The sequence below is a fragment of the Amblyomma maculatum genome, chromosome 3, assembly GCF_055883805.1.
Source record: "Amblyomma maculatum isolate TAMU_Amacu chromosome 3, ASM5588380v1, whole genome shotgun sequence".
NCBI classification, from domain to species: domain Eukaryota; kingdom Metazoa; phylum Arthropoda; class Arachnida; order Ixodida; family Ixodidae; genus Amblyomma; species Amblyomma maculatum.
In genome coordinates, this window is record NC_139346.1 from 144,817,686 (window position 1) to 144,835,954 (window position 18,269).

Here is an 18,269-nt window from a genome sequence, read left to right on the forward strand (position 1 = left end):
TGGGAGTTGGTCTTGATTGAAGGATGGCTATGGCTCTTTTCTTCCGAACGACACTTGCAAAGGCTGCCAAAAACTGTTTCTTGAAAATCTCCCGATCCTTCAAAGCTGCCTCATAATTTTCGAACCAAATACGGGTAGATTCTTCAAGAACAAAATAGACTTGCCTTACCTTTGCTTCGTCATTCCAGGCATTGAACGTTGCCACGCGTTCAAACAGATCCAGCCAGTCCTCTACGTCCTCGTCCAGTCGTCCTTGGAAGCAGGGGGCTGACAGGGTTGGATGAAAATCAACTATGCTTCCTGCTCGACGGGTGCCACCTTCGGGGTCCGTCACGGTGTCTGGATTCAGCACCTCCACCAAATGTCACGGAGTGGCGACAAGGTCGATGATACAAATGTAGTCTTGGGAGTGCAGGGAAGAAACTCTTTATTGGGCGGACTTGCACCCGCAAAAAAACTAAGTAACTCTTGGCGGCGATAGCAACAAATGTGCTCGTCGATCGGCGAACTAAGAATGCCTGTCACACACTTCAGTGCTCAATCTTAAGGCTGCTCCGAACCATCTAGGTAACATTGCAAACTGTTACTAACTAGCACAACCGGGAACATTGTAGACATATGTGACTGGTCGGAATCTTCGACACTGAACTCGGCACATCTTGTGCGACAAAGAAATTAATAAAGGTGCTTCTTGCAACATTGAGCATTAACAAACAAAGAATACAGAATTGATACGCGTACCAGAATCACAGTGATAAGGCCGCATGCCAGTGGCTGTTAAAAAAACAACAAATGCAGTTTTGAAGGTTTCGCGGCATTACTCCCCACCCTTAAAAAAAACATCGCCTCGATGTTCCAAATCACTACAAAGTTTAAACACCACAGATTCTTTAAAGGCCCCCTGTCCACCCTCCACTCAAAAATATTTTCTTCCCCAGTTTTCACCACCACCACCTTCCCCAGTGACTATGAGATTTCGCCCCCAGAACACAAGGCCGCAAAATGTTTTTGAAAATAGTAATTACCGCAGTTACAGCCACCGCAATTACCTGATACTATCGTGTTTTCTCCTATTCCCTCACAAAGGTTTTTCACTCTCCTGCGCTGTCGTCTAGCCTCCGCATGCCAAATTCTCCTTCCTTCTCCGTGTTTGGCAGGAGGTGTGGTCTCTGCGTGCACGAAAAAGAAAAAAATTGGCATGGGAGCATGTGCCGCTGCATTGAGTAGTCAATTTCTTGTGGACGCTCGCCAGGATGGGGTCGTAGGGTGTCGACTGCAAATCAGCGGAGGCCGATTCGTCGAGACGGGCAGTGGCATAGAATGTGGCCGGCCTCTCCGCAGTGGAAGCATAATGGCCAGTTGTTCACAGTCCACCAGGCGTCGCACTTCCTGGGGCTTGGGGGGCGTTAAGTTTGGCCGGCGGGGGCCAAGGGCCGACTTTCAGGAACAGGGCAGTAGCGGCGAGGGCTTGGAAAGTCACGTCGGGGTGCAGGACGACGTAATGCAGCAGCATAGTTCATCGCTGTTGCCTCTTGTGCTGGAACAGTCGCAGCCGTCGCTTGAGGAACGCCCAGCGCCTGCTAGACTTTGTCACGGACGACGTCCGCGAGCGTCGCTACCTGGGATTGTTGCAATGATGGCAGCAATCGGTGGAGCTCCTCTCGCACGATCTCCCGGATGAGGTCCCAAAGGCTCTCTCCGCTTGCAGATGCGTTGGGGTAATCGCTTGAGTAGTCCCGTTGAAGTGATCGCTCATAGTGGTGCATCTGGGTGTCCGTCTATGGTCAATGCTTCACTTTCAAACTCGTCCAGGTTTCGGCGGGTTCCGGACAAGTCCTGCAAGAGGTCGCTCTTTAACACCTCACATTAAAAATTTCACTCTCTCACCTTTGGTAATGTTAGGGCCGGCGTGGCGAAACTGGCACTTCATCTAAATGAGGGCAGGCTCATTTGGGAGTTGGTCTTCATTGAAGGATGGCCATGGCTCTTTTCTTCCGAACGACACTTGCAAAGGCTATCAAAAACTGTTTCTTGAAATTCTCCCGATCCTTCAAAGCTGCCTCATAATTTTCGAACCAAATACGGGTAGATTCTTCAAGAGCAAAATAATTTGACTTGCCTTACCTTTGCTTCGTCGTACCAGGCATTGAACGTTGCCACGTGTTCGAACAGATCCAGCCAGTCTTCTGCATCCTCGTCCGGTCATCCTTGGAAGCAGGGGGGCTCACAGGGTTGGACGAAAATCAACTATGCTTCCTGCTCGACGGGTGCCATCTTAGAGGTCCGTCACGGTGTCTGGTTTCAGCACCTCCACCAGATGTCACGGGGTGGCAACATGGTCGATGATACAAATGAAGTCTTGGAGTGCAGGGAAGAAACTCTTTATTGGGCTGACTTGCACCCGCAAAAGAGCTAAGTAACTTGGCGGCGGCGATAGCAACAAATGTGCTCGTCGATCGGCGAACTAAGAATGCCGGTCGCACACATCAATGCTCAATTTTAAGGCTGCTCCGAACCATCTATATAACGTTGCAAACTGTTACTAACTAGCACAACCGGAAACATTGTAGACATATGTGACTGGTCGGATTCTTCGAGACTGAACTCTGCACATCTTGCGCGACAAAGAAACTAATAAAGGTGCTTCTCGCGACATTGAGCATTAACAAACAAAGAATACGGAATTGATACGCATACCAGAATCACAGTGATAAGGCCGCATATCGATGGCTGTTAAAAAAAACAACAAATACAGTTTTGAAGGTTTCGCGGCATTACCCCCCCCCCCTTAAAAAAAAACATCGCCTCGATGTTCCAAAACAAAGTAACTTAATCACTACAAAGTTTAAACGCCACAGATTCTTTAAAGGCCCACTGTCCAGCCTTCACTTGAAAATATTTTCTTCCCTAGTGACTATGAGATTTCGCCCCCAGAACACAAGGCCGCAAAATGTTTTTGAAAATAGTAATTATCGCAGTTACAGCCACCACAATCACCTGATTCTGTCGTGTTTCCTCCCATTCTCTCACAAAAGTTTTTCACTATCCTGCGCTCTCTAGCCTCCGCATGCCAAATTCTCCTTCCTTCTCCGCGTTTGGCAGGAGGTGTGGTCTCTGCGTGCACGAAAAAAAAGAAAAAAAATGGGCATGGGAGCATGTGCCGCTGCATTGAGTGGTCGATTTCTTGTGGTCGCTCGCCAGGATGGGGTCGTAGGGCGTCGACTGCAAATCCGCGGAGGTCGTTTTGTCGGTACGGGCAGTGGCGTAGAATGTGGCCGGCCTCATCGCAGTGGAAGCATAATGGCCGGTTGTTCAGTCCTCCAGCGTCGCACTTCCTGGGGCTTGGAGGTCGTTAATAAGTTTGGCCGGCGGAGGCCAGGGCCAGACTTTTAGGAACGGCGGTAGCGGCGAGGGCTTGGAAAGACACGTCGGGGCGCAGGGCGACGTAATGCAGCAGCATAGTTCATCGCTGTTGCCTCTTGTGCTGGAACAGTCGCAGCCGTCGCTTGAGGAATGCCCAACGCCTGCTAGACTTCTTCACGAACGACGTCCGCGAGCGTCGCCACCTGGGGTTGTTGCGATGATGGCAGCAATTGGCGGAGCTCCTCTCGCACAATCTCCCGGATGAGGTCCCGAAGGCTCTCTACGCTTGCAGATGCGCTGGGGTAATAGCTTGAGTAGTCCGGTTGAAGTGATTGCTCGTAGTGGCGCTTCTAGGTGTCCGTCTTCTCAATGGTCAATGCTTCACTTTCAAGCTCGTCCTGTTTTCGGCGGGTTCTAGACAAGTCCTGCAAGAGGCGACTTTAACACCTCGCATCAAAAATTTCACTCTCTTATTTTCGGTCATGTTAGGGTCAGCGTTTCGAAACCGGCACTTCATTTAAATGAGGGCAGGCTCATTTGGGAGTTGAAGTCTTCATTGAAGGATGGCCATGGCTCTTTTCTTCTGAACGACACTTGCAAAGGCTGCCAAAAACTGTTTCTTGAAAATCTCCCGTTCCTTCAAAGCTGCCTCATAATTTTCGAACCATATACGGGCAGATTCTTCAAGAGCAAAATAGACTTACCTTCGCTTCGTCGTTCCAGGCATTGAACATTGCCACGCGTTCGAACAGATCCAGCCAATCTTCTGCATCCTCGTCCAGTCGTCCTTGGCAGCAGGGGGGCTCACAGGGTTGGACGAAATCCAGCTATGCTTCCTGCTGGACGGGTGCGGAGTCCGTCACGATGTCGGAATTCAGCCTCTCCACCATATGTCACGGGGTGGCGACAAGGTCGATGATACAAATGAAGTCTTGGAGTGCAGGGAAGAAATTTTTTTTTGGGCTGACTTGCACCCGCAAAAGAAATAACTCGGCGGCGGCGATAGCAACAAACGTGCTCGTCGATCGGCGAACTAAGAATGCCTGTCGCACACATCAACGCTGAATTTAAAAGCTGCTCCGAATCATCTAGATAGCGTCGCAAGCTGTTACTAGCACAACCGGGAACATTGTAGGAACATACGCGAGTGGCCAGAATCTTCGAGACAGATCTCGGTGCATCTTGCGCGACAAAGAAACTGATTAAGGTGGGTCTCACGACATCGAGCATTAACAAACAAATAATACAGAGTTCATACACGTGCCAGAATTACAGTGATAAGGCCGCATGCCGGCAGCTGCTAAAGAACAACAAATGCAATTTTGAAGGTTTCGCAGCAATATCTACAGAAGCTAGATCCTGTGCATACTCAGGTTTGTGGCTATACAAAATGTCCCCTATAATCAGCTTTGTGCAGAAACGAATGAACTGCACTTAAAAGGCGAACTGCACTTACTTGCTTCGATCCGATCTATGCCAAAGCACTCATGTTATCCACTCATAATGATGTGCCCCTTCAAACTACTGTTCATTAACAATACTCAAGCCGTCAGGCCACTGCTCTTGAGGTTTCAACAGGTGTGCCAAAGTTTGAATCCTTGACACCCTGCCTGTCATAGCCCCAAGACATACCCCGCTCCCACCATGGTACAATATTTCTGCAATCTGTGACCTTACCTTCACAGTTTTCGAAAAGTTAAGCCCCACAGGGGCATATTCAGGAATTCCTTAAACTGCAGGTAGAATACAGAAGCTTCACAGACTTTTATACCAGTGGCTCAAGAACAGCTGTGTACACTTGAAGTGCAGTTGTGCAAGTAGCTTCTGAGGAAATAAGACTCACACTGCATCTATTCTCACTGCTGAATCCCATGCCATTTTTGTTACCGTAGAAGAAATAATCAAAGAACATCAAAAACAGCTTCATTTACAGACTGCCTCAACATTCTCACAGCTAACCCCAGATATACAATCGCTCCTTTACTTGGAGACATAGTACACAATATAACAGCCATTGCTTGGGGATATAACAAAATTCTGGTTGCTGAGTCACATCGCAAACTAAAAGAAAAATCGCAGCCTTCCTGGAAAGTTGAAGTGGCTAAATAAACTACATCTAGTAAAGCCCATTTTGGGAGAGTTGGTCGTGCCAGCACCACAAACGTTTCATAGAAGTAATTTTATGCTGTCTTTGCATAATTTTCTTTGACAAAAGCCAAACACTAATGTGAAAAATGTAGAGAGGAAATAACTATTAAATTTTACAAAGGATACATTCCTTTTCACCCAAAACTTATTGATCTCAGGCAAAGATGGACTTGATTTCTTGTTGGACGTGCCAGCAAGTGAGTTAGGATGCCCATCTTTGATCGCATACACGTACACACAAAATTATGGCGTTCGAAAAATCTAAACAGCGTAGGGAGGTAAGAAGAAATTGAAATTGCGCGATGAGAGCGGCCGTGACAATGCGTTGGTTCGGCAGTTTTCTGTCACCGCCGAACCACATTCGCCAGCTCCGGGAGGTCAGTACGAAAACGACGGTCGCGGCAGCGTAACGTATAGTTTCGACGACGCGGACACTTCCATCAGGTACTTCAAACGCAAGCTGGGAGACGAAGGAAACAACGAAGGGATGACCGTCGTCAAGCGCAACGACGACAACAGCGCCGAAGTCTGCCAGCAGCGGTTCGCTCGACGATGGTCTAATGTGGACGATGTAAATACACTCATCGACGTATCCGGCATCTGGAAGATACTACCGAACGCCATAACGTGCATACTGAAAGGAAAAGATCCAATTAAATGTCTATCGCCGCTAATAACATCTCGTTCATTTCGTGCTTCTTTCTGCTTCTTCTCGTTCCTCTTCCTGTTTGATTGAACGTGCTTTTGCCACCGCGTGCACGAGTGCTTCTAGAACGGCGTCGAATTCGAACTCGTTCAAGAGGTGCACGTTCGCTTCGTGCGCGTACGCGTTTCTCGCGAATCCGACCGGTGGCAGTCCCAACAGGTAACGCCTATCGGTGGACATTTCGGGATACGGCACGTCTATCCACGCGACGAATGGAGCGTTCCTCGGATCGCTCTCGTATTGCATGCAGGTCGCTAGATCAATTCTGAATTGTAATATACCTGCCGCTATCGACTGTCTTCTCGTTGCGAAGCGGTCGGACCCGCGAAACTTCAACCAAGTCGCGCAATTGAAGTCTAAAGGAGTCGCGTCTAATAACAGTTGTTCGTAGTCGATGTAGCCCGGGATATACAGCACATTGTTGCGGAGGAATTTTAGAGTAGCGGCGTCTAATTCGGGATCTCTCGTACCCATCATAAGTTCGTCCGCCGTAACTTGTGCTCGCTTCAGGACGGTATGCGCGTCGTTGGCAGTCATCACGTCGTGTGCGTAACGAGATTCTATTGTCGCGAATCGAGGTTCTGTCTGCGAGACCACCACTTTGGCGCGAGTATCGGAAGAGAAGTAATCGCACCTAAACGACCACCGATTTCCGACGCACACCGTGAACGATTTGTCAACGTCTACTATGCGGACGGAGTCGCGCCCTTCTCTCGCGATCGCGCGAAACAGCGGAAACAGCGCACCCAATAGTAAGAGGGTATCGAATCGTACTCGACGTCATTCCGCACCAGCGAGCTCAGCGCTTCGAACGCGGCATCGTTTCTGCTCGTCACGCAAGGGAGTATCAATGCCAGCTCCGTTTCGGGACTGCATCGGGGATACATGTGACTGTCTTCGCACTGAATAAAGTGTAACACGTTGCGCGAGTATGTGGACCATTCCTTCTGAACGCAATACTCCAACATTTCGTCCGGATTGAAATACAGCAAGTCGGTCGTGTCATTCGAGCCCCGCCCCGCCGGGGTGGCGCAGTGGTTACGGCGCTTGACTACTGTTCCCAAGGACACGGGATCGAATCCCGGCCTCGGCGGCAGCTTTTCGATGGAGGTGAAAAGCAAGGTGCCCGTGTGCTGTGCGATGTCAGTGCACGTTGAAGAACCCCAGGTGGTCGAAATTTCTGGAGTCCTCCACTACGGCGTCTCTCATAGCCTGAGTTGCTTTGGGACGTTAAACCCCACAAACCAATCATTCGAGCCCCTCAACTCGAGCGTGCTAACCACGAAACTGGACGGTACGTCCACTGCAGTCACGCGCGCTTCTCGACGCCGAAACGCGCGTAGCCCAGGCACGCAATGTTTCTCCCACCACGAAGTGCGATTTAAGATTACAGTAGTGGGTGCGAACGTGGACAGGGTATTCTCTCTGCCTATCTCGTGTATAAACACTCTATTCCATAATTGAAACTCCTCCTTTATGGCATCTACGCCGGGATCTAGCGTCAAAGAATTGCTGAACTTGTGTCATGCTAACATTTTCGAACGCTTCGTTCGTCAAGGTGTCTTCCTTTCGCATATACATTGAATTTGTGGCGTCTTTGACTTCGACACTGGTCGCGAAAGACAGCGTTTGCGCCACGCGCGACGCAATGCCGTTCACGTTGTCTTTCGTCGGTTTCCATAGATCGTCTTTCTTGACGTTTCTGGTCGTCAAGCTGTCTATGTGTTTCCTAAGGGAGAATATCACATACGAAAACGAGTAAACGCTCACGATATCTTTGCATTCGTTATCCGCGTTGATGCAAGCCACGACTTTCGAAATGTCGTTGTTTGTCAGCCTTAGAGTTGTATGGATCACTGGTCGTTTTCGCATCGTTCAATTTCTTTGCCGCGTCTTTCAGCGCGTTCGTGGCATTTTCGTACTTGGTGCGTGCAGCCGTGTAAGCCGACTTCTTGGACTCGTAGTCGGTGTATGACGACAATTTCGTATATGCGTCTCCTGATATTGACGTATCAATATCGTCCGGAGTAGGTGGAGTCGGCGTTGGCGTCCGTGCTAGCCGATGCAGGTATGGTCAACGTTTCTATCGTCTCGGAACTCGGAGCGTTCGACAACGAGGTGCGGCCGTCGGGAATCTGTAGCACGTGCTTTAACGCGTTGCCCGACAACGCGACATACTTTGACGAATGTGCCGATACGCGACTGCCACCAAAAAGGAATTGCAGCGTGTTTTTGTTGAGACAAGTGGCGCGTATTATATTCTCTAAGGCATATTGTAAGATCAGAATGTTCTTGGGTACGTGAGATATGGTTAGTGACCGGTCCTGGTACGTGTTCGCGAACGCGACGAACAATAGAGCCGACTTCAGCCACGAGTGATGTATTTCGCCCGATGCTACTTTCTGGAGGACGGAATGTACGACACTCGTTCCTAAATTTCTGTCGGACGCGGTGCGCAACAACCGAGTGTACCAATGTTTGCGACGCATCGCGTCTAAGTAACGCGCGGCGCATCTCAACAGACGATAGTTGTAGAACACTTCGCTCAAACGGTCGTCCATTTGTATATCTACCCCTGGGGTGGTAGGTAATATGGATCCCAATTCCTTCCTCAAAGTATCAAATGGTAGCACTCTAGTCGCAATCTGTGCGAAACTCAATAATGACCTCTTCCTACGCGTGATACCAAGGTTAGTACCTTCGTTGGAAGGAATTGTTATCATAGCGTGCATGTCGTTGTGAGTCGAATTTTCAGACCACCACTGTGACGAATATGTCGACATTGCATTGTTAAATTCATCGACTTTATCCACCGGCAGTATGAACACCGAAACGTACGAATCGCGTAGTGCGTAGTTAGTGGTAGCTTTCCCTTTGGTGTTTCAGAGCGTTACAATCGATATTTGAGGCAACCACGGAATTACGCTAGCATTACCTTGATTTTGCTTACTTTGCACCGCCTGGCCGTTACCGGTTGCAATCGATGTCTGTACACACACAATTCTATGTGTCTTCGCTTCTTCTTCGGTGAGCATATCTGCAGCAGCTTTAGTCAGACTGACGTCGCTGAAATTAGACATCTCGCTAACTTTCTCATTGGTCAAATCGTTGTACGCCGCTCGGCGCAACAATTCGTCCAATTCCCACGGAATTTTGATGAAAGACTCAAACGCTCGCGCATTCAGCAATTCAAACGCCATTATTTTATTCATCAACCCCCAGCCACCGTCGCGCGCTAGGAAGAAATGGCCGAGCTGGATGCGGTGGTAGCTTCTTGCTTGATCTTTTCTTTGGCACTCTCATACTCTTGCTTCTTCTGTTCAAAATCAGCCTTGGCTCCGTCGTAGCTAGACTTGGCAGAATTGTACGCTTCTTTCAACTTATCAAACTGATCCTTCTGTGCCTTGACTTCTTTGGCAATGTTTTCCATCATGTCTTTCAACCCCTTGCTCACTTTTGCACGTATCGCGTCCACGTCGTCAATGCCGCTGTCGGGCGTGTCGTCGTGCAACGACTTCAACTGTATCGGTTGACTCATGTCGTGTTCCACGTGCATGTCCTCTTCATCGTAGTCCTCGTCGGCACTATTAGCAAACGGAATCATCATGGACGTAATGTTCAACGGTATTACCACTCGATAGTACACGTCGTATATTAGCGAGTGTAAGGTATTGAAAAGCGTGCTCACTACTGCCTTCTTGTTGTCCTCCGAAAGGCCCTGTGCATCCTTCATCAAACGATTCAGATTCGATGTGACTGCAGTATTCAGCTGTTTAGAGAACGTGTCGTGGTTCGCGATCTTGGATAGCGAAAGCTGAACCAACTGAGAGTACGGAACGTCGAAATCGTACGACTCTTCGTATCTGTCCAACGCGCGCAAGTACAGCCAAGTGTTCCAAATGTCTTCTCGATCAAAGTCCCTGGTTTCGGTACGCTTCAGCATCGCGGCGAGCAGGGTGGTGAATGTAGCCTACATCAACATGCCGCACAGATCGAACGCGTTGTACGGGTGACTGAGCACGAGTTTCGCGTTCGGAGTAGAGTTCAGCATTGAGTTCAGCAACTGGCACGTCTCTGTCGATGGCGACGGAGTCGGGAAGAACTTCACCACCTTAGCAGCCTTCTGTACTTCATTGTCGCCAAAAGCAACTGTTCCCACTCTCGAGTAAATGAACATCCAAACCGCCGCGCCTCGGGGGATGTGTTGAATTGTAGCGAATTCAGCTGCGAGGGTAGTAACGCGGGTGAGGGCTGCTGCTTGTTCTGCTAATGTCACAGCGTCGTTTCTCACCAACCAGTCACGCTGAGGGTTGAACACTGCCTTCACCAGCACTTTGCTGCTATTCGGATTGAAATCACACACCATCTTCGAGTCGAAGGCGTGTCTTCACTGCAGTTTGTTCTGGACGTCGTCATAATCGAACGAATAATGTGAAACTGTACTGAAACCGCTCGTTCAGTGTTGCACCGTGAAAGTTAGCTCTTCAACTGGCGGTTTCGATGCCTTGTCAGTGGTATCGGTATCTTCATCCATCCAGAAGCAGTTTGCCAGCGCCTCTCCGAAATATTCGGGAAGGCCGATCTTGGCCACATACGGCTTCTTCTCTGCCTCGGTCTTGTCAGCACCGGTTTGCACCTTAACGCTGGTGATCTTGACCGTAGATCTGTACTTCTTCTCATCCTTGTACTCTATCGCATCCGCGACGATTCTCTTCGCCGCGTACGTCGCCTTCACGTTGCCGCAGAACAGGGCTCGCGCGAGAGCGAACATCGCCTCCGGGAAGTGTGCGTCTTCGAACGGCGTCGACAGCAGTCGTCGACGACTCTGTTGTCGCAACCAACACTGCAGGATTCGTAGACAGCCACAATCGCGCCTCTAAAACTGCTCGGTCCCACACCCAGCGACCACCGCCGCACGTGCCGAAGAAAGCTACGGCGCCTATCCCCACATCAGATTGGCACCATTGTTCTTGGCCGCGGCCGCTTGCTTGGCGTATACGGCCTGAAACACCTCGGCAATTTTAGGCGCCTCCACGTTCGTCGGCACGTTATCTACTCTAGGGGCGTCGCTGTACGTTCGCACCTTCACCACTGGATCGGGATAGCCGTCGTCTTGGAACGGAACGAGTGCTCGCAGCGTGGCGTATCTATTGGTCAGGTCGCTAGAAGAGTCCCATCGACCGAAGTTGAAATCCGGCCACGATCGAAGCAGTGTCTCCCTCGAAGGATCCACGACGAACTCCGAACAGCCGTCGTACTGGGTCAGAACGTGGCCGTATCCCAAAGTGACGTACAGATATTCTCGAAACTCCGCTGCCGTTTCCACACTGCACAGACGAGCGCCCGGGGGAACCACGCACTCGGTGCCGTACAGGACTGCGTTCCAAACGACACTCCAACGTACCGGTGTAAACGGACGAAGCAATTCGAGATGCTCGCGTGCACTGAACGTCGCACACGCGTTGGCGACCGAGATGCACTTGACTCGGACGAAACTCGGCGTGCGTGATGCGCACTCCAAACTTGGGTAGCAAGTATGTCGTGACACGATCGGGCAAGGGATCGCTAACGCTAGTAAAACTCGTTAGCGCTTCGAAGGTCAACTCGAGAGCTTCCCACTCTTCCATATCGAGCTTCGAGGAGAAAAACCGGATAACGCACTCGTACTCCCTCTTTTTATTGTGTCTCGGCTAAGCTTTGGAATTGCGTCAAAATGGAAGAGCAATTGATCACGCCCGAAGCCGTCGACGTGTTGCTTAACGAAGGCGGCACCGACTTCGACGATGTCGTCGTATCCGCGACGACCGCACATGTGACCGCCGCAGCTCCTAACGCTGCCGATATCGGCAGCACCGTTGCCAACAGGAAGGACGAAGTGTTCGAGGCCATGCGCGATGCCAGCGTGTACGCCGATAAGGGTGTTATTTCCATCGGCGACTTACAATACGTGCGTCGCGCGATTTTCATCAAAGGCGAATGCATTCGCAACCCCTTCATGAGTCACCTGTTCAAGTCGATGGTCGATAACATCATCGTGTACGCAATCGTCAACTACACGCTGCCTCCCTCCTGACTGCTCAAGCAATGGCAATCCGACTGCATGTACTCCATGTTCCCCGAGGGACGCGTGCCACCCATGCAAAAAGAATGGGCGTGCGAGCTACAGAACGACAAAGGCATGCCCCCGCCACACAAGGCTCGTCGCGAGGCCGAGAACGACGCTTCATATAAAGTCAAAGTCACGATTCGCCTGACCAGAGCAAAGTGTATCACTGCTAGCGACGTCCCCTCATACGTGCAGTTGCTGCGCATCTCGTATGCCAACGTCGCAGCCTCCGTGGACCTGTCCTTGCTGCCGCAGGGTCTACACGATTACGTTGCCAGACTCATCTCTCACATCGGAGACGAGTACGCCCACAACGAACCGTTCACTCCCCATCACGCCGTGTACAAAGTGCTCTGCAAGACGTTCGAGTCCGACGGCAGAGCGGCCTTGTACAGGCCGGACGAAGACACGGTCGCCAACGTGATCCAACCTCGCGTTCATCGTCAGCGTGCACTCGAGACGTTCCACATCGACAACGCCATCGAAGAGACTGCCAAGACTCAGGCGGCGGCCACAGCGTTCGACGCCACCAAGAGACTAGATGCGACTCCTTACGATCGCTTCTTCTGCAAGTACTTTTACGGAAAGCAACACATTGGTCGCACTCAGGAAATCGGCGCCATGGTCACCGAGCACGCAGCGTCTCTCCTCGAGCGGGCGCGCGAAGACGAGAAACGGCGCAAAGAGCGCGAGCAAGTCGAGTGGGAAGCCAGGGGCATGGAAATGGTCAAGAAAGCCATGCTCGAGCAGCGCGAGCCAGAACAGCGACTCGGCAAGCGCGCGTATACCAGTGGCGACGACGTGTGCGCACACCGCCACAATCGCCCATGCCAACTCCCAATCAACTCGCTGCGGCCGCCGAAATGGCCGTGGCCAATGCCACTTGGCAACCGCGTATGCACGACGAAAACAGGAAGAGAGGGGTATCGAGTGATCAGCAGCAACAGCAGCAGCAGCAACAACAACCGCAGAACAAGCGACAGCGACGTCAATTGGAAAAGCGCCAAGGTCACAAACGAGGACAACAATAAAATATTCATGCTGATTCCGTCTCTGTCTGATATATCACGTGCGGCGCGCATATATATAATACGGCATGCGAGCGGCTTAGCATAGCATTTGCCTCGCGATGATGCTCTCCAACTACTTTAGAGGACAGCCCATTACGGCTACTAGGCCGGGGTTCGGAATTGTGGCTGCGATAACTGGACCCGGATTTGACTTCTTGACGCGAGTCCGCGACGTGTTCGTCGAACAGAATTGCCTGGCTCTCATCGTTCCCGACGACCACCTGCACGTTACGCTCACCCAGACTACGCTCTTCATCGAACGAGACTCTTATGATCGAGCAACCCTCCAGCACGACTTGCTGCCTCGCATGCTGCAGGTGGCCAAAGACGTCGCCGCTTCTACTTCGTGTGGAGACTTCGTGTTGTGCAGCGGTGAAGTGATCGTACTGGGCAGAGAATGTCCGTCCCACTTGGCACTTCAAGTCAAACCTGTCGATCCTGAATCCATGCGGACTTTCAGGAACGAAGTTGCCGCCGCACTACGCAAGGCCATGGTCAAAGAGGCCGAATCCAATCCCGACGTCATGCGCTACGACGAAGAGTCGCGAGCCCTTATCGGACGCGATTGGAAACTTTCGAACCTCGGATTTTGCGAGCGCAACGACTATCGCATGCACGTCACGCTCGGCGTGCTTTGCACTGGCAACGAGAGTATCGACTCGGCTCTGGCTAGCGGCATTCATCGCATCGTCGCCGACCAGAAACATTATGACGGTGGTAATGGCGAAAACGACGCGTTTCACGAGCGATGCGGGGACATGGCGAAAATGAACAGGCGCAAACGCCACTACGAGTTCTACCGAAGCGCCTTGACTTCCATGGTCGAGCATCGAAAGAAATACTGCCAGTTCGTCGCCATTGACCTCAGCGGAGATCCGGTGGTCGCCTTGAACAACTGGAGTTCTCTCGTGGCAAAATCTTTGGATGAGAGCATGCAATCATTCCTGTTTCGCATCGCCAAGGAATCGCTCAGGGCATCTAACAACAATAACGCCGGTCAAAACACCCCTCCCATACTGGACTTGGAAGAGGTCTGCTTTACTCTGAACGTGCGGAAGATCTCCGGAGACGTGATTGATCTGAGCAACTTGAACCTGCGCAGCATCCCGAAGTGAGAATTTTTTTTTTTTAATAAACAGGTCTATAATGCTGAACATTGCGCGTTGTGGTGGTCGACTCGTTCGTGGAAGTCCGCTTACGTTAGACATCTGCCGAGCTCGGCAAATATGAGCTCTACGTTAGACATCTACCGAGCTCGTTCAATATGAGCCTTACATTAAATATCTACCGAGCTCGGCAAATATGAGCATTATGTTAGACATCCGCCGAGCTCGTTCAATATGAGCCTTACATTAAATATCTACCGAGCTCAGCAAATGAGCTTACATTAAATATCTACCGAGCTCGGCAATATGAGTCTACATTAAATATCTACCGAGCTCGTTCAATATTCAACTCACTTCTAATGTTAGGATACCTCGGTAAATATCTACCTCAAGTTGCGTATTCACCGTACCCGTTCAATATTCAACTCACTTCTAATGTTAGGATACCTTGGTAAATATCTACCTCAAGTTGGATATTCACCGTACTCGTTCAATATGAAGACTTACGTTGGATATCTACCGAGCTCGTTCAATATGAAGACTTACATTGGATATCTACCGAGCTCGTTCAATATGAAGACTTGTGTTGGATATCTACATACCTCGTCCAATGTGAAGACTTATGTTGGATATCTACTGAGTTCATTCAATATGAAGACTTACGTTGGATATCTACCGAGCTCGTTCAATATGAGCCTTACGTTGGATACCATCGTGTTTGTTCAATATTAACTCACTTCCAATGTTAGGCGAGCTTGGCGACTCGCTTCAATGACTATAAAATGTGTGCCTCACGTGCAATACGAAGCACCGACCAAAGCCAGGCACTTTCGTACCACAATGAACCAGTATTGAACAAATTCGTTTCATTCCCTTTATTGAAACCAACTAACCTGTGTCTTTCGGCATCTGTATCTTCAGTCTTGCCGACGACCGCCAGCACGGCGTCCGACAGCATTAGTAGCGGAACGATCAAGGCTGTCATGGCGCCTGGGAATTGATTCATATGCACAAGGGGGTATTGTTGGAAACTTGCCCTTTATTATCTTGGCATTACCTGGTCGTGGCGGATTTCGACACAAAGCTTGTCCAAGTGTCGACTGGTGGCTAGCACGTTCTCCAGTAGAGACATGCGGATAGAAGTGTCGGGCGCAGGGATGTCAAAGCGCTGCAGACAATGATGGTTACACGTTACATCGAGGGCCGTCTTGACGGCAGCGTTGGTCGCCTTTTCCCCGTCGACATAGAGCTCCGGTACCACGCAGGTATGTCGCGTACAGAAGTCGTCGGTCCCTGGCTCCATGACAAAGCGTTTTCTAACGCCCGCTCCCAGCACCATGGAAGACCGGACGTCTGTGCGCGGAATGTCTGTCTTTGGGCCCAAAAGCTCACACTGAGCCGGCCCCTTACACTGCATTCCCACCGCCCGCCGTTCTTGCCACGACACTCCAAGGCAGAGCTCCCGCTTACACCGACGTTTCGCACTATTCTGCCTCCTTGCGGCAGCCCAGGCAGGGGAGAGGGGGCCCAGCGCGTTGCCAGCAGCAGAGCAGCTATGGTGCGCCCTCGTGTGGCGCGTTTTCAAAGTGCCACCGGTGCGCGTCGATATTAGAAAGCCATGCAAGCGCGAGAAAGAAGAGCAGCATTTAGCAAAGCGCCAGGCATTATTTTGCAAGCGCTAGAGAAGTCGCGAGAGCGCAATAAGAGAACAGAGAGCAACGGAGGAAATGATCAATCTTTATTCTAGCACATTTTGCTCGTCTTGTTTGGCGGCTTGGATGCACAGCTGGACGATTGCCGCTTTCGCTGGCGGGAAGAGGCTATGTTCATTTCTTCCAGGGCAAAGGTGAGCTTGCTCAAATCACTGGGATTGAGAAAGCTAGCCACCGCAGATAGCACGTCGCTGCCGAGGTGAACGCTCGCCGAGTCCGGCATGTTTCGCGAGGCGGCTTGCTCCAGAACGCTCTTGGTGTGTGATCGCAGGCACCACCGAATCGCCCGTTTCGCCGTGGCAAGCGCCTCGTAGTTGAGAGCCTGGCTCACACAGTCTTGACGAACATGGGGTTGTGGGCCCAGTATTCTACGGCTGTTACGATGCGCGGCTCACTTGAACGGCGGCGTGCATTCTGTTGAATGCTTCTCTAGCTCGGAGAGCCATGCAGTCCAGAGCACAAATGCCGGGCTCGCAGGCGGGGTGCAGGAAGCTAGTTCCAAACGCCATACCCGGATTGCTCATCAGTGCGGCCGTGTGCGGGGGCGGGTCCAGGAACTCTTGAAGAACACCTGATTAAGTGACGGCCGCGAGTAGGCAGCGACTGCCGCTGTCCAAAATCAAGCGCCCCATAATTTCAGAATAGCTGTCCAGTTCGCCATACACGACGTCCCCGACAGAGTGTGGCAGATCTTGCATTGACAAGGCGACAGGTTGTACCTCTAGCGGTTCGTCCCACATATCCAAATCGCCGTCTTCTTGTTCGTATTGCTTTCTTTGCCTGCTTTCTTGTTAGATGAGGCGTCAAAGTCGCTGAGTTGATCAGTAGTGGTGGTGGCACAAGAGGAGAAATGGTGAGTTGATCGAGGACAGGGGGAAAAACGCTTTCCCAGAGCGGCCACTAGAGCTGCCCGGAAGACTAAATCTTCCCAGAGCGCATTGCCACTGGTGTGCTGAGGTCTGCCTTTTTATACTGTCGACTGTTTGCGCAGTGGTCGCGTCAAGGATGCGCGCTTGCCCGGTCCTTGCCCCGAAGCGTCATGTCGAAGCATGCTCGGAGGAGCGGGAGATCCCGTAAGTTCCGCCCTATATGTGAGGCAGCTTGTCACATCATCTTATAGTGTGAACTTAATATGTGCACTGACTGCCCAAAATAGCTAAATTCGCCAAACTGGGTTTCAGCCGACTTTCCTGGAGCAGACCCATCATTAGTAGCACAAGCTCCATATCAGCGGATACCCAAAGCAAAATTTTCTATACTATGAGCAATGTTTTTAATATACCTTACATAGAAATACATGGGTCTAATATGTGTTTAACAAAACCAAGTTCTACACAAAGCCTTACTGTCAGGAAAGTCTGGTGGTATACGTCGGGAGAAAAAGAATCGAAATTGGCTTTTGAGCTGCTGCATGCGGTCTCATCTGGCTGTTAGCTTCCTTTTACTTTTTTGGGAGGGCTCTGCCTCACCAGGTCTGATGTATACTGACACCTGTTCTGTTTTTTTCTTGCTTCTGCGTACGATTCTGTACACAAGAAAAATTGTTACTGCACTTATCAGTAAGTGGACTACTATGAAGTTATCAAAAAGCTTGCCATTAATATGCCGAAGTGGTGCTCTAGGACAAAGAACTACACAAAATGAATTATACAGTAAATACTCATTGAAGTGTCCTACTTGAACTTCATACTGCTTCCGTGAAGAGCCGCCGCGAGCTGCGATCCTTCTCTATTGTTTTGCACAGAGAAGCCCACTGCCGGCGATAGAGCTTGTTGGCGTGTTGCCTTGCTGCCGCGTCCAGTTGATTGTCAACTGTCCAGTCTTCCGGCCTGTCCGTCCGTTGTGTTCTGTTCTCTGCCTTGTCGTTCTTGTCGCCCAGATCGAGCAACTTCTTGTTAGGTGTTGGATGACCTGCTCTCACCTCTGCGAGAGCTCTCCAGACGGGACTGGAGAAGTAATCGCCACCGGATGCAGCGGCGGCATCTACTTCGTGATGAAAGCGGCCCCAATCTACTATTGTGTACGTACGCATGGAGCGCGCTTCTTTAGCAGTGGGCT

General features: G+C 50.7%; 1 protein-coding gene across 2 annotated transcripts in view; it reads left to right on the forward strand.

Annotated features, from left to right (window-relative positions):
* The window catches only part of LOC146196238 (uncharacterized), a 75,282-nt gene that overhangs the window by 51,841 nt on the left and 5,172 nt on the right, over positions 1-18,269 (forward strand). The window contains exon 4 of one of the 2 annotated variants that reach the window (XM_084598130.1): positions 189-17,974. The exons of the other annotated variant lie outside the window; for it this stretch is intronic. Coding sequence (XP_084454256.1) covers positions 12,318-13,439 — 1,122 coding nt within the window. The 5' untranslated portion in view covers positions 189-12,317 and the 3' untranslated portion in view covers positions 13,440-17,974. Of the gene's footprint in view, positions 1-188; positions 17,975-18,269 lie in introns of those variants that run through there. 2 annotated transcript variants of the gene reach the window in all.